This window comes from Anabrus simplex, chromosome 1, assembly GCF_040414725.1.
Source record: "Anabrus simplex isolate iqAnaSimp1 chromosome 1, ASM4041472v1, whole genome shotgun sequence".
Classification (NCBI taxonomy): Eukaryota; Metazoa; Arthropoda; class Insecta; order Orthoptera; family Tettigoniidae; genus Anabrus; species Anabrus simplex.
Window position 1 is genome coordinate 25,784,787 of NC_090265.1, and position 15,420 is coordinate 25,800,206.

Consider the following 15,420-nt stretch of genomic DNA (forward strand, 5'->3'; position numbering starts at 1 on the left):
TTTGTTCAGAATGACGTGGGCCCTTGCAGACCGGACAATTAGACACTACATTCTCTAAGTGCTGAAGTTAATTTTTGTTCTTCGTAGTGGACATGTGCTGTCCTCCCTGATTACGTTGTCCATTCTTCAATTGGCAATTCATCATCTGCTTTGGAAGCTGTGTGTCAAATGTACAGGCAACATGGCTGGCCTATCATAACTGATATTTGATTAATCATAGCCCAGGGCTTGGTGTCTTTCGAAATAATGACGACTGTTCTATGGTCCAGCCTCTTTACTCCAAGTGTTCTTCTAACACAGCACTGGTGACATTCCTCCAGACATTTTAAATAGTCAAAGACTCACATCCATAAGTATTGTAAAATTTAGCTTGGTCTATAGATCATTGGTTGTTAAGAAAACAGTGTTGCTTTTATGAGAACAGGCTTGCCATATCGAACAGCTCTGCTCAACAGGATCACGGGAAAACATTGGCACGTATATTTGTGGAACTCAGTTTTTAAGGTCAAATGAAAAGGGAGAAGAAAATAAACTGCAAATTAAGCACTGTATACTTTGGTTTCTTCCTCAGCTTCATTCATGAAGTAAATAAATCACTGTATAAATGTTAAAGAAAGAAATCGCACACGTAGACTAATTTATCACATAATACCTACTCAACGCAAGACAAGTACGCACTGATATGAAGAGTAACGGATTACGTGTTACATGTACCAGAGCGACATAGGAAGAAAATGAAGGAAGGCAACAAAGCAATGGCTGTTACTGCAATTGTGCTTCCTTCCTGTCAACGTATTTATGAAATAGAAGAGCTTCAGTAGTTATTTTAATAACGCATGGGGAAAAAAAGACTCATCCTTTTTTCTTTCTTTCATAATACAGTATAAAATATATTATAATATTTCTCAATCGCGAGGAATTATAGGTGTCTGAGACGGAGTGTGTTCGCTGCTTGTAGGTCCATAAGAGCAATACTGTTTTCTTAACATGGAATGAGCTATAGTAACTGAGAATATGTTTGCTAAATACTATCTTGAGGAGATGATGAAGTGCTGCTCCAGTGCATCTGAGCTGATACTGTATTTCACCATCTATGTTGGTGTTTGTCAGAAGGTCGCTGTTTGATAACTCTTACCATTGACCGTGATGGAACGAGCGGCTTGGTAAAGAACTTGTGTTCTAAGGCAGTACTAGTATATGCTACATTAAATACACAGGATGACCCTAAAGTCCGTTGACATTCGACGACGCAATACTTCACGGAATATTGATGGTAGAGAGGCAATAAATTCACACACCTGATTAGAATGGCCTGTGCTTTTTTTTTTTTTTTTTTTTTTTTTTTTTGCTACTTGCTTTACATCACACCGACACAGATAGGTCTTATGGCGACGATGGGACAAGGAAGGGCTAGGAGTGGGAAGGAAGCGGCCGTGGCCTTAATTAACCCTTTCCACTTGAATTATTTGTACGTCCTGATTTCTCCCAACTCGTATTTATTTCTGTCAGCATTCTTCATATTTTAAAACCTGGTGTTAAGTACTGGTTGTAACAATATATACAGGAAGAAACTACAAAATTAATGAATGTATGGTCTGTACATGACACAAAATCATGTTTTTCACTTTCTTAACGGTATGTCTTGAGTGTGTGGAAGCGTTCAAAGCAAATGCTTGGATGGAGCCTGCTTGCTTATCCAACCAGTCTGCACTAAAATAATCTGGCATTTCTGCCTTACTGTTCATCCCCATGTTAATAATTACACCAATAAATGCCTTCAGCTCTTCTAATGTCACAGCTTTCCAAGAAAACCAGATAGATCTATTCTGAAGTGGAGTATTTTGCTATAACTTCATTTTGGCAAATTTGTTTGTCTCATGGACAATAGAGTTTATCAACTGATCAGTAAAAAATAGCTACCAGTACTCTAGTTCTATTTTAAGTCTATTGGCACAATTTATGAATACAGTGACTAATTTGTAAGGAAATTTGGGTAATCCTGCATCATCCGTTTGCCGCGATCTCCAAGGTATGTTTGAAGTCGGCAATGTATGACTGGGACCGGAACGAGTCAATATACTATCGCCTCCTCCATAATTTCTTGCGATGCTGATATCAATATCGCCATTTGAATCACTAATAGATATATCACTTTCATCGCCAGATTCAAAATTTTCATCACTTTCATGGTCACTATAAAAAAATCAGCCGAAATAGACGCAAGAATCTCAGCTTCGGTCAGACTGTGCGCCGCCATGTTGCTTCTCACGACTGCTTTCCATTGTCAAGGAAACGGAGCAATTTTGCCAAGCAAAGAGAAACTAAAACACACCCATTTGGTTTATTTCAGTTTCCGGAAGGGACCAACACTTACGAGACGAAGTACAAATGCCCTGGCATTCCAGGTAACCTAGCAACGAGTGGCGAAACATTGTGTCGACACACGAGCTATAACGCTGAATGACGGCTGTCGACTTCAGGTCGACACACGAGCGGAAAGGGTTAAGGTACAGCCCCAGCATTTTCCTGGTGTGAAAATGGGAAACCATGGAAAACGATTTTCAGGGCTGCCGACAGACATGTGTTTTTATTGACAGCAAAATAAAGTACACAAGAAGTCGCAAGTCTACCCCGATTGTCCAACCTCATTACACATGCTAAAGACAACACCCGACGGTAATTTCACCCCATACCTACAGATGTGCTGTACAGTGCTGTTCTCTCGATTACAGGTATAGTTGATGAATGACAACTGACATGTTGAGTATGTGTTATAGAGAACACTGTCTTTGTTAAACCTCGATTGTTATGCTAATTATTGCTTGTGTATCATATGAAGTGCCATCCGTGGTCATTTTGTTTACTATATTTCGGTGTCAATAAAACCCCATGTCATACAAATCATGTGTGTCAATTCTCTACCTCCGATATTCTGTGAAGTACTGCCTTGTCAAATGTTAACAGACTTTTGGGTCATCCTGTATTCAAAATAGTCGCTAAAACAGCACTTTCTTTTACACACAGTAGTTCGATAACTGAAGTAGAGGGTACTTTGGTCTTGGCTCACAGCCTGTTAAGATACAATTATCTTCCACACCATGAGGATGTCTTCCTTCAACAAGACTAGATCATTAACAAAACTTTTTTATATCCATTCAAATAAATTTATAAATCATCTATAGAGAACTTGACTTCTATATCATAATAATCTCATCCAGTATAAGAAATTCAAGTGATGATTACAACTTCTAGATGCGGTCCATGCTGACGTACCTGGAGGCTGCTCGGTATAAAGTTCAAAGTGCACTCGCAGAGCTGGATGGACGAGCTCGTGGAAGTCACCCTCTCGCATCGCATATCCAGGTGACACGTGACCGGCAAGGTTTACAACAGAGTATATTGAAGGTGAGCCAACTTCTGTTATTGTACTGTCAAACATGTTCAAATCGTGGCCAAAATTATGATAAGTCACAAAATAGTAATGTGAATTGCCTTGCAATGATGGAAATTTCCCTCATAACTCCGTACTGTTATCCTCGTATTTCCATAGATGTGAATCAACCCTAGGACTCCAAAGAGGGCTGTCCGCTGAACCCACAACTTCATACATCACTGATATTTTCCTTTAAAATGTTCACAGTTACTGTTCCTTGACTAGTGTTTAAGACCACAGTTTTATCATTTTGTTTGTTATATTGTACACTTGATAAAAAAAATCAGTATGGGTTCAATGAACTGCCCTCTTCATAGTCCATGACATATTTGTTTATAGTGTTGTTTTCTATGTTTCTTGCATTCACATCAACCAAGGGAAAATTGTATCCTCAGGTAAATGTAATTTGGTCAACAATGACACTTTCAACAGTGACATTCTTTTCTAAGTATCTGCATTGTTTGTATATTTCAATCTTACAGTCAGTTATGTTCTTGTTCTAATGTGTTGTCCTTGAAAAATCAGAAGGCTACATACTGAGCTCGATAGCTGCAGTCGCTTAAGTGCGGCCAGTATACAGTATTCGAGAGATAGTGGGTTTGAACCCCACTGTCTGCAGCCCTGAAAATGGTTTTCCATGGTTTCCCATTTTCACATCAGGCAAATGCTGGGGCTGTACGTTTATTAAGGCCACGGCCGCTTCCTTCCCACTCCCAGCCCTTCCCTGTCCCATCGTCATTATGAGACCTATCCGTGTCGGTGCAACGTAAAGCAAGTAAACCAAGATACTCAATAATTTACCAGGTATATTCCATTGGTTGAGATACATAGACAACATTTTCACCATTATTGATCAGTGTATCACTGACAGTACAACCCTCCTCAATAAGCTAAATACTTGTGACCCCTACATAAAATTTACAGTTGAATCTGAAACAGATAGATCCTTAAATTTTCTAGATCTTAAAATTAGTAGAAGCGACAACCATCTAAAATCTTCAGAAAACCCACCCACACAGCCAACAAGATCAGACAAGATTCACTGCACCCTGGCTCCCACAAAAAGGCCTCTTTTTATAGCATGATATATAGAGCCTTGAACATTCCCATGTCTAAGAAAGCTTATAAGAGAGAAATTAATACTGTCACACTTTAGCACACCTACTGTAGGTTCAACAGTAATTTCGTTGACAGAATTCTCAATAAGATAAAAAATAAACCTACCGCCACACTTAAAAAAACAAAAGAAAGAGAATACTGACTTTGTCACCTTCACTTTCAACAGCAATAACGTATACCAAATCTCCAACATTAAAAAACAGGAAAAAAGATACCTCAATGTCACCTTTAGGACCAACAACACTACTTCTAAACTTTTATATAACACAAACACACTTAACAAATCCGACAAACATTTGCAAACAGGGGTCTACAAATTGACGTGTAACCAGTGCAACGCCAGCTATATCAGACAACCTGGGCGAAACTTTCATATCGACTACAAAGAACATGTTAATGCAGCTAAATACAAAAGATGTTCCGCTATGAGTGAACACATGAAAGATCATGATCACTCATTCTCCACCATAGATAAAGATCTAAATATCCTATATATAACCAAAAAGGAAACTTTATTAAACATTTTTGAAAACATTTACATAAACATTGATCAAAAATCAAATCCCATCCATAATCTTAATGAAATCCAAGAAAAAACAAACATCCTGATTGACACAATAACCGAGAAAGATTTCAAGCAAAGCTCAATTAAATCTATCACAACACACATTACGGGTCTGTACTTCCACTCACTCTCCCTCCCCTCACCCACCGTTTCTCCCACCCAACGCAACATTGGAACGGTTGCCTGTCAGTGTGGAGGTCAACAGCAACCCGACCTGATCTACACAAGCATAGGGCTGGAGGAATATTTTGCGACTCCTAATGCTATCTTTAACCTCTACCTCATTTTTTCGTTCTCATACTCGGCTTTTTATTTCCACTTTCAGATCCTGGCTGTCTTTATGTTCTCTGTGATGCAACACAATGGATCTTTTATAACTTCACTCCGTTTTCCAGAAATACGCTAGATTAGAACAAAATCTGCACTAGTTTTTTAAGTATTTCCTCCATGCCAGGTAATATTGTACTAAATACGCTTGAACCCACGCTATCAACTTATTTTGTCCAAGTTTCAATCCATGTACATTTTTAACATTTTTCCATTGTACTTGTTGAATATATTTTTAATATTGAAGCTATGTACATTTCAACATGAACTCCAGTGTTTTTATTGTATTTCTTTCTTCTTTGTTATTTTGCTGATGATGACCTCTTAAGACAGGTCGAAACATGTCCAAGGTATTTTAAACAACTATGTAACTTTTAAACAGACCATTAATAAATGGCAGAAATGTATTGAATAGTTGCACTCCATTACTTTTGTTTTGGACTTGTTTATTTTCATCTTGTACTCCTTCACCAAGACTCCGTCCACACCATTCAGCAATGCCTGCAGATATTCTCCAGACTCAGAATAACAATACAACCAGCAAATCTCAGAGTTTTGATTTCCTCTCCTTGGATTGTCATTCCTTTTTGATTTTATTTATTATGTACAACATGTATTATGTGCCCATAGCAATTTACGGAGCAGAAACTTGGGCAATGACAAAGAAGGATGAGAGTCGAATACAGGCAGCCGAAATGAAGTTCTTGAGGAGTATGATACAGAAGAGTAGAAGAGACAAAATAAGGAATGAGAAAATCTGGGAAGAAATTGGAGTGGAAAAAATTAATGATAGAATAGAAAGGGCACATGAAGCGAATGAGTAACGAAAGAATGCCAAAAAAGGTGATTGAAATGCAATTGCAAGGAAGGAGAGGCCGTGGACGACCACGACTGAGATGGAAGGACACAATCCAATGCAGTATTATAGAAAGAAACCTGGAATGGGACACAGTGTTGGAGGAGGAGTGGTGGAAAGACCAAAGAAAGTGGAGAGGACCCATATTTCCCCTACCTGGCTACCAGCTGGATAAAGGGAAATGATGATGACGATGATTACCTGCTCTATAAAAATATTGAAAAGGAGAGGGGACAAACTGCACACTCGCCTCACTCTTTTCTGGATTTCAGCTGCTTTCTCATAGTCTTAGACTTTTCTCACTGCAGACTGATTTTTGTACAGATTGCAAATAATTCTTCTTTCTCAGTGTCTAACCCCAATCACGTTCATAATCTCAGATAGCTTGGTCCAATCAACATTATTGAATGGCTTTTCTAGATTTTCAAATGCCATGTACGTACACTTGTCTTTTTAAATTCGATCCTCTAAGATCAGACATAAAATCAGGATCGCTTCATGTGTTCCTACATTTCTTCTTTCCTCCTTCACCCTCTTTACATGTCCAGACCATCTCAGTTGGTTTTCCTTTCTCAACTCCTTTCCATCACTCGCAACAAAACAGCGACTCCTACTGCTAGTCAGTGAAGTAAGAACATGCTACATGCTGCATGTTATCATGTGTTTCAGGTGCCACCATGGGTACGTAAGGAGTCGTTGGATCAACTGGCTGGCGACTCTCCTGACTGGACGGATCGTGGCGCTGGGGATGGCAATTCTGTACAACCTGACAGTGACTTTGGTAAGGAAACTAATAAGTAAATGAGACAAACTGTGAGATGACCTGGAAAATATTCACAATAGAACAACGTTAAAAATGCCGAGAGTAAAGAGTAACACTGCATATCCTTTCTTTCTAGCTTGATATGTTGTCTTGGCCAGTAATGTTACTATAGCAGAACCTCGTTAACACCAATCATCTTCGGGGTGAAGGGCATGGTCAGAACACAAGAAAGGTCGGAGCAATAGCGTTTACTGTAATACTGTACAGTTCAGGCCTGATTCATCAATGTTATACACTTAATAAAAGGTTATGTCATATTTCTTAACAATTTTTCAAATTGAAAAAAAAAAAATAGGGGGGCTTCAAGCTACATCATCAGCTGATAGCTTCTCATCTGAAAACACATTTCAAATACCATAACAATGTTTCCAGTGATGCAACCAGGCTTCTGCACTCACTGCAAAATGAAAATTTTCTCCTTCCAATCTTTTCTTTGATAATGGGGCCAGGCAATAGAGTTCCTTTTCTTCTTTCCCGTGAGACACCACACTCGCTAATTGTAATCTAACTGTTCAGAGTGACACTTTGTCAATGTTTTACAATTTCTAAATCCTTCCTCCTTAAAAACAGTAATTTTGAGAGTTTCTAGTTCTTTTTTAAGTCCTTAAATCATAGTAATGCCCACACCCAACTTCATACGTAATTTTTTGTAGAGATCCGCCTTTGTCTAATCTTCTAAAGTCAATGTAACGACTATGCAGACTGATAGCAAATTTTAACTGCATAGCACAAAAACTGTTCGCCTTGTAAAGAAACACTGATAGTCCAGTTTCACCACCTAACTGACTAAACAGTATTTAACAGTTCAAGTGCTAACATATACATAGTGTACATATCTGGTCCCGCGTCATGGTCGAATTATGCAGAGTCGAACCACACTGTACAAAACACATCCTGTACCAATTGTGACATAATCATCTTCATTTTCGGTTTCCAGCTTCCTGGGTTGGGTTCTGAATCAAGGACCTCCATCACTGCCTGTCTCTCCATCACTCTTCTCCTTTTTTAAGTACATCTTCTGGTTTTCCTCCCCTCTTCTCTATCCACTCCCACACTGATTCTGTCCATCTCTTTCGGGGTCTTCCTCGTGGTCTCTTTCCTGTTAACTTCTCTGAAAAAGATTTTTTTGGCACACTCTCTTATCCCATTCTCATCTTTAACTTTGTTGTTTCTATCCTGTCTTGAAGTTTCAAGATTCCTGTCCTTTTCCTTATCTCTTCATTTCTAATTCTATCCTTGCCCTCGATACCTCTTAGGAATTTCATCTCTGCTGCCTGTATTCTACTCTCCTTTGGTTTTGTTGTAGTCCACGATCCAGCTGCATAGGTTAGTATGGGTTCAATTATGACATATAGAATGGAAACAGCAAAACTGACTAGACATGTGAAAAATCACCTACAAGCCACCGAAATGAAGTTCCTTCATTTTTATCTTCAAAAGAAGAGGAGAGACAAAATAAGGAATGAAAATATCTGGCAACAACTTGAATTGGACAAGAGTCTGTTGGAGACCTTAGAATTAAGCAGATTACGATGGTATGGTACATCAGAAGATGGTTAAAATCAGTGGCGTATGCTGGGATCAAGACGTGGGCTACTACTAGACTTAGGTTATTCCTTTTCAACGGTTGGTTTAGTGAACGTCAAGCTTTAAGCATTTTGAGCTGCAGCCAATAGCCAACGGATTAGTCTGCTGTGCTGTCAAGGCTGCTTCACAAGCTACTGCCCTGGCCTCTGCTACTGTCAATACTCAACACCTGATCTGTGGAAGTGGTATCTGAGGGTTTAGCAAATTAAAGTCACACTTTGTGACTAAATGGATAGAATGCTTGCTTTTGGTCCCATGTCCCCCTGTGGGTGGGGATGGTAGAGTAGCACCCACAGTATCCCCTGTCTGTCATAAGAGGCAACTAAAAGGGGCCCCAGGGGCTCTCTACTTGGGAGCGTGGATTGGTGACCACGGGGTGCTTAGCTGGGTCCTGGCATTGCTTCCACTTGTGTCAGGCTCTTCACTTTCATCCATTCTATCCGACCTCCCTTGATCAAGTCTTGTTCTTTTCTGACCCCAACGCTGTTAGGTTTCTGAGGCCCAGGGAGTCTTCCATTTTTACGCCCTTTCTGGCCATTGTCTTTCTTTGGCCAATACTTCCATTTTTTGAATTATCGGATCCCTTCCATTTTTCTCACTGATTAGAGTTATATAGAGGATGGTTGCCTAGTTGTACTTCCTCTTTAAACAATAATCACCACTACCATTTGATCCAATAGCCCCGGTTCAATTCTCAGAATCAACCCCCTTGTACTGTTAAATCCCCTGGCTTGGGGGCTGGGTGTTTATGATGTCTTCGCTATTCATTTCATACTCAGTCTATACAGATGTCATGCATTATTATTATTAAATACATTTTTTGAATTTTACATCATTATCAGCGGTCATACCCATTGTTCATTGGTTTATTAGCTTCCTCGGGAGATATGTGGCGGTGTCCGACCCGTGATCGCGAGTTCGATTCCAACCAACAAAAGAGAACACTAGGCTAGGAAGATTGCATTTCATTTTAGCTGATCTACCTATAAAAAGAAAACTCTATTACTCCTGTAAAAGCAGCCCTGAAATGTCTCCCTGCAAGGATGTAGATGTAAACGGTTGTGAAATACCAGCACTCTGCAATCTGTATAATTAAGTCAGAAGTATGAAGTGAGGAAGTACATACGATGAGGAATGCATGGTTGTTCGCCAGCAGTGGAGATCTGACAGAGCAAAGCCTAGCACACCTATCCCTGCCGGTCCCCGCAAGTCGCATGTGAGGTGGGTCAAGAGGAGAAGGGCTGCAAGATCGCTCTCCGATGCCTTGCTCTCAGAAATACGTGCAACATTTTCTCTCATTGCTTTCAAGTTTTGTAAATAGAACAATGTGTCAGATGCTTACATTATAATGTGCTTTAGATTTCTGTTGTTCTCATTGAGGTTTGGGTTTCACCGATAGCCTTGGTAACCCTCAGAATACGCCACTGGTTTGAATTGCGACCCCAAGAACATATATAAGTATGAAACGAATGTTGTTAGTAAAAGGCCCAGAGGGAGATTTCGTGATGGTTGGGAAAAGCAAATTTTCAAAGACCTTGCAAATCGTGATTTAAGTTAGCAGCCTAAAGTAGAACATAAACTTAAGATGGACAGGTCAAACTGGAAGAAGCTTGTAAACAACCGTACCTGATGATGATGATGATGATGATGATGATTATAATATAATCCTCCTTATCCAAGGTTCCATGAAAACTGAGAGAGTTGTTTCCTCAACATAATTAATGAAATTAACAGTAAAATTCTTTACAATCCACTAAAAAGTTCTGCATTATTTGGAAGACGTGAAAGATGTTTCTGAAATTCTGAAGGCACGAACATCACAGGACACTGTATTGGGTAGCTGACACATGGGATAACATCAAATCAAATCAAATCAAATCAAATCAAATCAAATCAAATCAAATCAAAATCTCTTTATTTGCAAATGAGGTGTCTACCTCGGTGGCAAATGGTACACTAAAATACATTATTGACAAGCACTAAATATTAAATTAACAAGAGAAGAAAATTTTTCCTATAATACAATATTATACAATTTACGCTAACAATGTTTTCTATTAAACACACAGCTCATCCTTAATAAATTTATATTGTTTACAAAATTCTAATTATATCTCCTGTACCACTTACAAATATAGTCAACTGATATACAGTATGTGGAATTGCTTCAAATGATACTATAAAACTGGTATAACATTAATATTTACATTGCATTTATTTATTTACTATTTTTTTTTTTTTTACCCCTTCTGGATCCTAAGTAGCATAACGACCTGCTGCGTCTTAACCAGAGCCCCTTTTGCCACCACTTTTCAGAGTTCCTGAAGGGCCTTCACAGCTACCGTAGCGGTCCCAGGGCCCTCGAAGTCCCCACTGTACTTTACCCCTACAGGCAGTCCCCTACTTTGGCTGTCCAAACTCCTTAGACCAGGGGATGGAATTAATTTATTCATACACATTTTTTTATTTACAATAACCTGCACCAGTCGAATGCCCTCTAACACTTCATTTATTTTCTCTGTTGCTGTTTATTCTCTTCTTGAATATCTGTACAGATTTTGGAAAAGGATCAAACACTACCCCTGGTAAACATCACGGCAGAAACTGGTTACAATTGGAAAACAGCCGACTGTTGCAAACTGCGATCCTATAATGAAATTAACGAACTTGTGGTTCTAGCAAACAGTCTTCCTGTTGTTGAGCTTGTGAACCAAGATGTTATGAGGTGGTTGAACGGAAACGAGGAGGAGAAAGTAACACACGACGACAATGTTTTGAAGTTTTACAATCGAAAGACGTGAAGAAGGTGATAAAGACTGTGTTAAATGTATTTCTCACACAGATGACCAGTTCCATTTTTATAAGACAATTTGAATTACTTCTTGATTTATTAGTTTCATTTTTCCGTATTGATAGTTATCATATGTCATAGAAGAGAAAGGATCCACCTAATCAATGATGATTTACAATAAACTTGTATTGATTAGGTGGATCCTTTCTCTTCTATGATATACAATTTGAATTAACAGTAATTAAATACAGTGGAACCTCGATATCTCAAATCACCTCGGGAGGTAAATTTTATTTCGAGTCATCAAAATTTCGAGATATAGAGAATACTGTTTTTGAGCACGTATAGCACATAACTGAATCAGATGGCGATCTGACGGAGCAAAGGCTTGTACTGAATACATTATTTTGAACAGTATTTAAAAATATATAAACAAACTATTTTACAGCATCACTTCAATTGTTACCCTTATTATAGCTTTTTTTTATAAGACAGGATATATTACATACTGTAGTGAAACAAGAAACAAAGCTCGGTTAACATCTTTGGAAAGGATCCGTTAGTCTCTTCTGTTTGTTACTGTTACGCTCTCCGTCCTTCACGTTGAAACTTCTCATCAATACCATGCAGTGGAGATTCGTAAATGGTGCTTGTCATCCGTGACTTGGGGGGTTGCTTTCATACGTAACCGGTAATTAATTCACACCCGATCACTAGAAGTTTTAGTTTTTTGGTTCCCGTCATATCAACTCCCAGCATCACTGTAACCCTTTCTTTACTTGTTAACTGTTCCTCACAAACGACAAATGCCGTATTGCACAGTCAGCGTTGCACAAAATTCAAGTTACAGAGTATTTTTTGCTTCAAGAGAGGAGATGTTTGTTTCGAGAAATCGAGAAATTCGTGTAACCAAATTTAGGGTAATGGAGAAATGAATACACAGGAAGAATAGGACAAACAGCCAGCAAATTTAAGTTACTTCGAGATACTGAAAATTCAAGTAATGGAGGTTCGAGTTATCGGAGATTCAACTGTATTTGCTTTACATCAATAACAACAATTTTGTCATTTCTAACCTAAACCACAATTAGCTATATATTCCATGTTATCTGCCTGTGGTACCTGCAGTCCCAGTGGGTTTGTATTGTAAATATATCATCATCACCCTCATTTCCCTTTATCGAGCTCCTCTTCCATCATTTTGTCCCAGTCCAGTTCTCTTCTTGCACTCTTTATCCACCTTGCACCTTGTTCTAGGTCTCCCTCTCTCTCTCTCTCAAACTTCATCTCCATCATTCTTTCCTCCTTCATCCTCTTTACATGTACAAACCATCTTAGTTTACTATCAATTCTCTCATTTAGGTTCTACATTCCGACCTCCTTTTTCACATCTTTGTTTCTCAACCTGTCTTGCCTATCGTACTTGTTAGGTATTTCATTTCACTGGCTTGAATTCTACTGTCCTCTCCACCTGTCATTTTCCAGATCTGAGCTGTATAGGTCAATATGGGTGCATAATACATTTTCTATACAGTAGAACCTCGATAATTCGAAATCGGTTAATTCAAAATCCCGCCTAATTCGAAGCTCTCGTTCCCGGAAACATGAGATACAGTTTTGCATGTTATTTAAATTGTTTAATTCGAAATAGGGATAATTCGTAATTCGAAGTACAATGTCGGCCCCATTACCGAAATTGAGACTTTTAATTCGAAACAATAGTATGTTACAGAGTAATTTCAACTCAAAATTTATCCGCGTCATACCGGTAATAGAACGCGTGTTCCGGAACGTGGAGGGGTAGCTTTACGCACTTACACTCACTTCGGTGCGTCTACATTGTGCTTCACGATTGCTAAGTTGAATGAAATCTGAATTATTTTGTATTCAACCTTTTAAGGAACGCCGTAATATCACGCAACAGGCAGTGTGCGGAAAAACAGAATCTGCGAACACTGGCGATGCCGACATTTGACGAGAAAGCATGGCTCATATAATAAATTCGTAGGCACCGAACAACATTGTCATTGCCGATGAAACTGCATTGCTTTCTTTTAATGCGAGCCCAACGGTCTTATGGTTTTAAAGGAGAAAGTTTCAGCTGGGGGAATCATACAAGGGTAGGGGGGTCATTGTAGTGCGTTGCAATGCACATGGAAGCGAGAAACTTTATTGGTTGAAAAAAAAAAAAAAAAAAAAAAAAAAAAAAAAAAGAGATTTATAAATTGTAATGTTACAGCCAACCAGGCAAACTCGAAGAATAGATTTCTTAATCTCAAGGTGAAGGTCAATAAAATATCTAGGGATATTATATTTCTAAAAGAATGTTTAAAGAATAATCTAATCCCAAAATTCTTAAGAAGCTCACAAAGGAAAAATAATTTTTCTTCCAGTTTGCTGAATACTCAAAAGAAAGTCAATGACATTTGGTTGAAAAACGAAATCAAATTACACTATAAGAAAAAGGCATTTTTGAATGTACAGCTCTATAATGCACATTTAGAGATTTCTTCAAGCATACCTCCATTAGAATGGGACTCCTATTCTAAATTCGTTAACGAAAAAGTATCAGCTGCAATAAGCAATCAGTTTTGGAGAAAAAACTAAAACTCCTCAAAGATTCACAAACAAAATCCGTCAACTCTCACAGAATGAATAACTCACATACACCTCAGTTAAATAACATTCCCTCCACAATCAATCTATCTAATACCACACTTTCTAGCAGTGAAATGGACCTCTTGAATAAAGGCATGAAATTCAACTGGCCCAACTCCAATAAGTCTGACGACCTCATTACCAATATTGCCGAAGCTGAATCTAGTATTTTAAAACTCCCAATCGAACATCGAAATGACGTGAAATACGAAGTAAGGAAGAATCTCCCCTCTTTAGTTAAAGAATTGAATTCTAAGTCAATATCAAACTTTAACAAACAGATAACCGAACTTAAGTGCAAAATCAATAACAACAATATTATAACAATATTATAGTCACAAAAGCAGACAAAGGTCCCACAACGGTACTAATGAATAAAGATGAATACATTAGCAAAATCGAAAACTTCTTTTCCGTTGAAACTTATAATATAGTGGAAAAAGACCCCACTTTAAAAATCCAAAGAGACCTTAAGAACCTGTTAAAGAAGTCTTCTTTTCTTTTACAAGAGTGCGAACAACAAAAACTTACCATATTGAACCCTAAATTACCCACAGCCAGAGCTTTACCAAAAATACATAAATAAGAGATTCCAATGCGCCCCATTATAAATTGTAAAAATAGTCCCACATATAACGTTTCAAAATTTTTGCATCGTTTCCTGTATAAGCATTATAAATTCAACAATAAAGCCTACATAAAGAATTCCGTAGAATTCTGTAACAAATTGTCCACATTCAAACTAACAGATAATCACGTTATGGTATCTTATGACATCACTAACATGTATTCGAACATCCCCGTATTTGACACAATTAAAATCGTAAAATCTAACCTTATGAAACAAAACAATCTAAGCAGATACGAAATAGACGATTTTATTAATTTATTGAAATTTGTACTTAACAATAACTATTTCACATTTAATAATAAAATATATCATCAAAAAGGATTAGCAATGGGCGACCCAATTTACGGCATTCTGGCCAATATCTTTATGGACGATATGGAAACCAAATTAATAATTGATAAAATTAACGGCGTAAATCTATGGCTGAGATTTATGGATGATACATTCGTTATCATAGATAAACAATTGAATAATAGTGACAACGTACTCAGGCTTCTTAACAACCTTAACCCTAGTATTCAGTTTACTAAAGAGGACGAGATCAACAACTCCTTAAACTTTCTAGATTTAACCTCGACTAGAGATAAAGATGAGTTCACTTACCAAATTTACAGGAAACCATCTTCCGCC

General features: G+C 38.1%; 1 protein-coding gene across 5 annotated transcripts in view; it reads left to right on the plus strand.

Moving 5' to 3' along the window:
• Nost (Nostrin) overlaps positions 1-15,420 on the plus strand; it is a 486,512-nt gene that overhangs the window by 464,262 nt on the left and 6,830 nt on the right. For all 5 annotated transcript variants that reach the window (XM_067155829.2, XM_068229908.1, XM_068229904.1 and 2 more), the window contains 2 exons: positions 3,253-3,405; positions 6,970-7,081. In XM_067155829.2, coding sequence (XP_067011930.2) covers positions 3,253-3,405; positions 6,970-7,081 — 265 coding nt within the window. The remainder of the gene's footprint in view (positions 1-3,252; positions 3,406-6,969; positions 7,082-15,420) is intronic.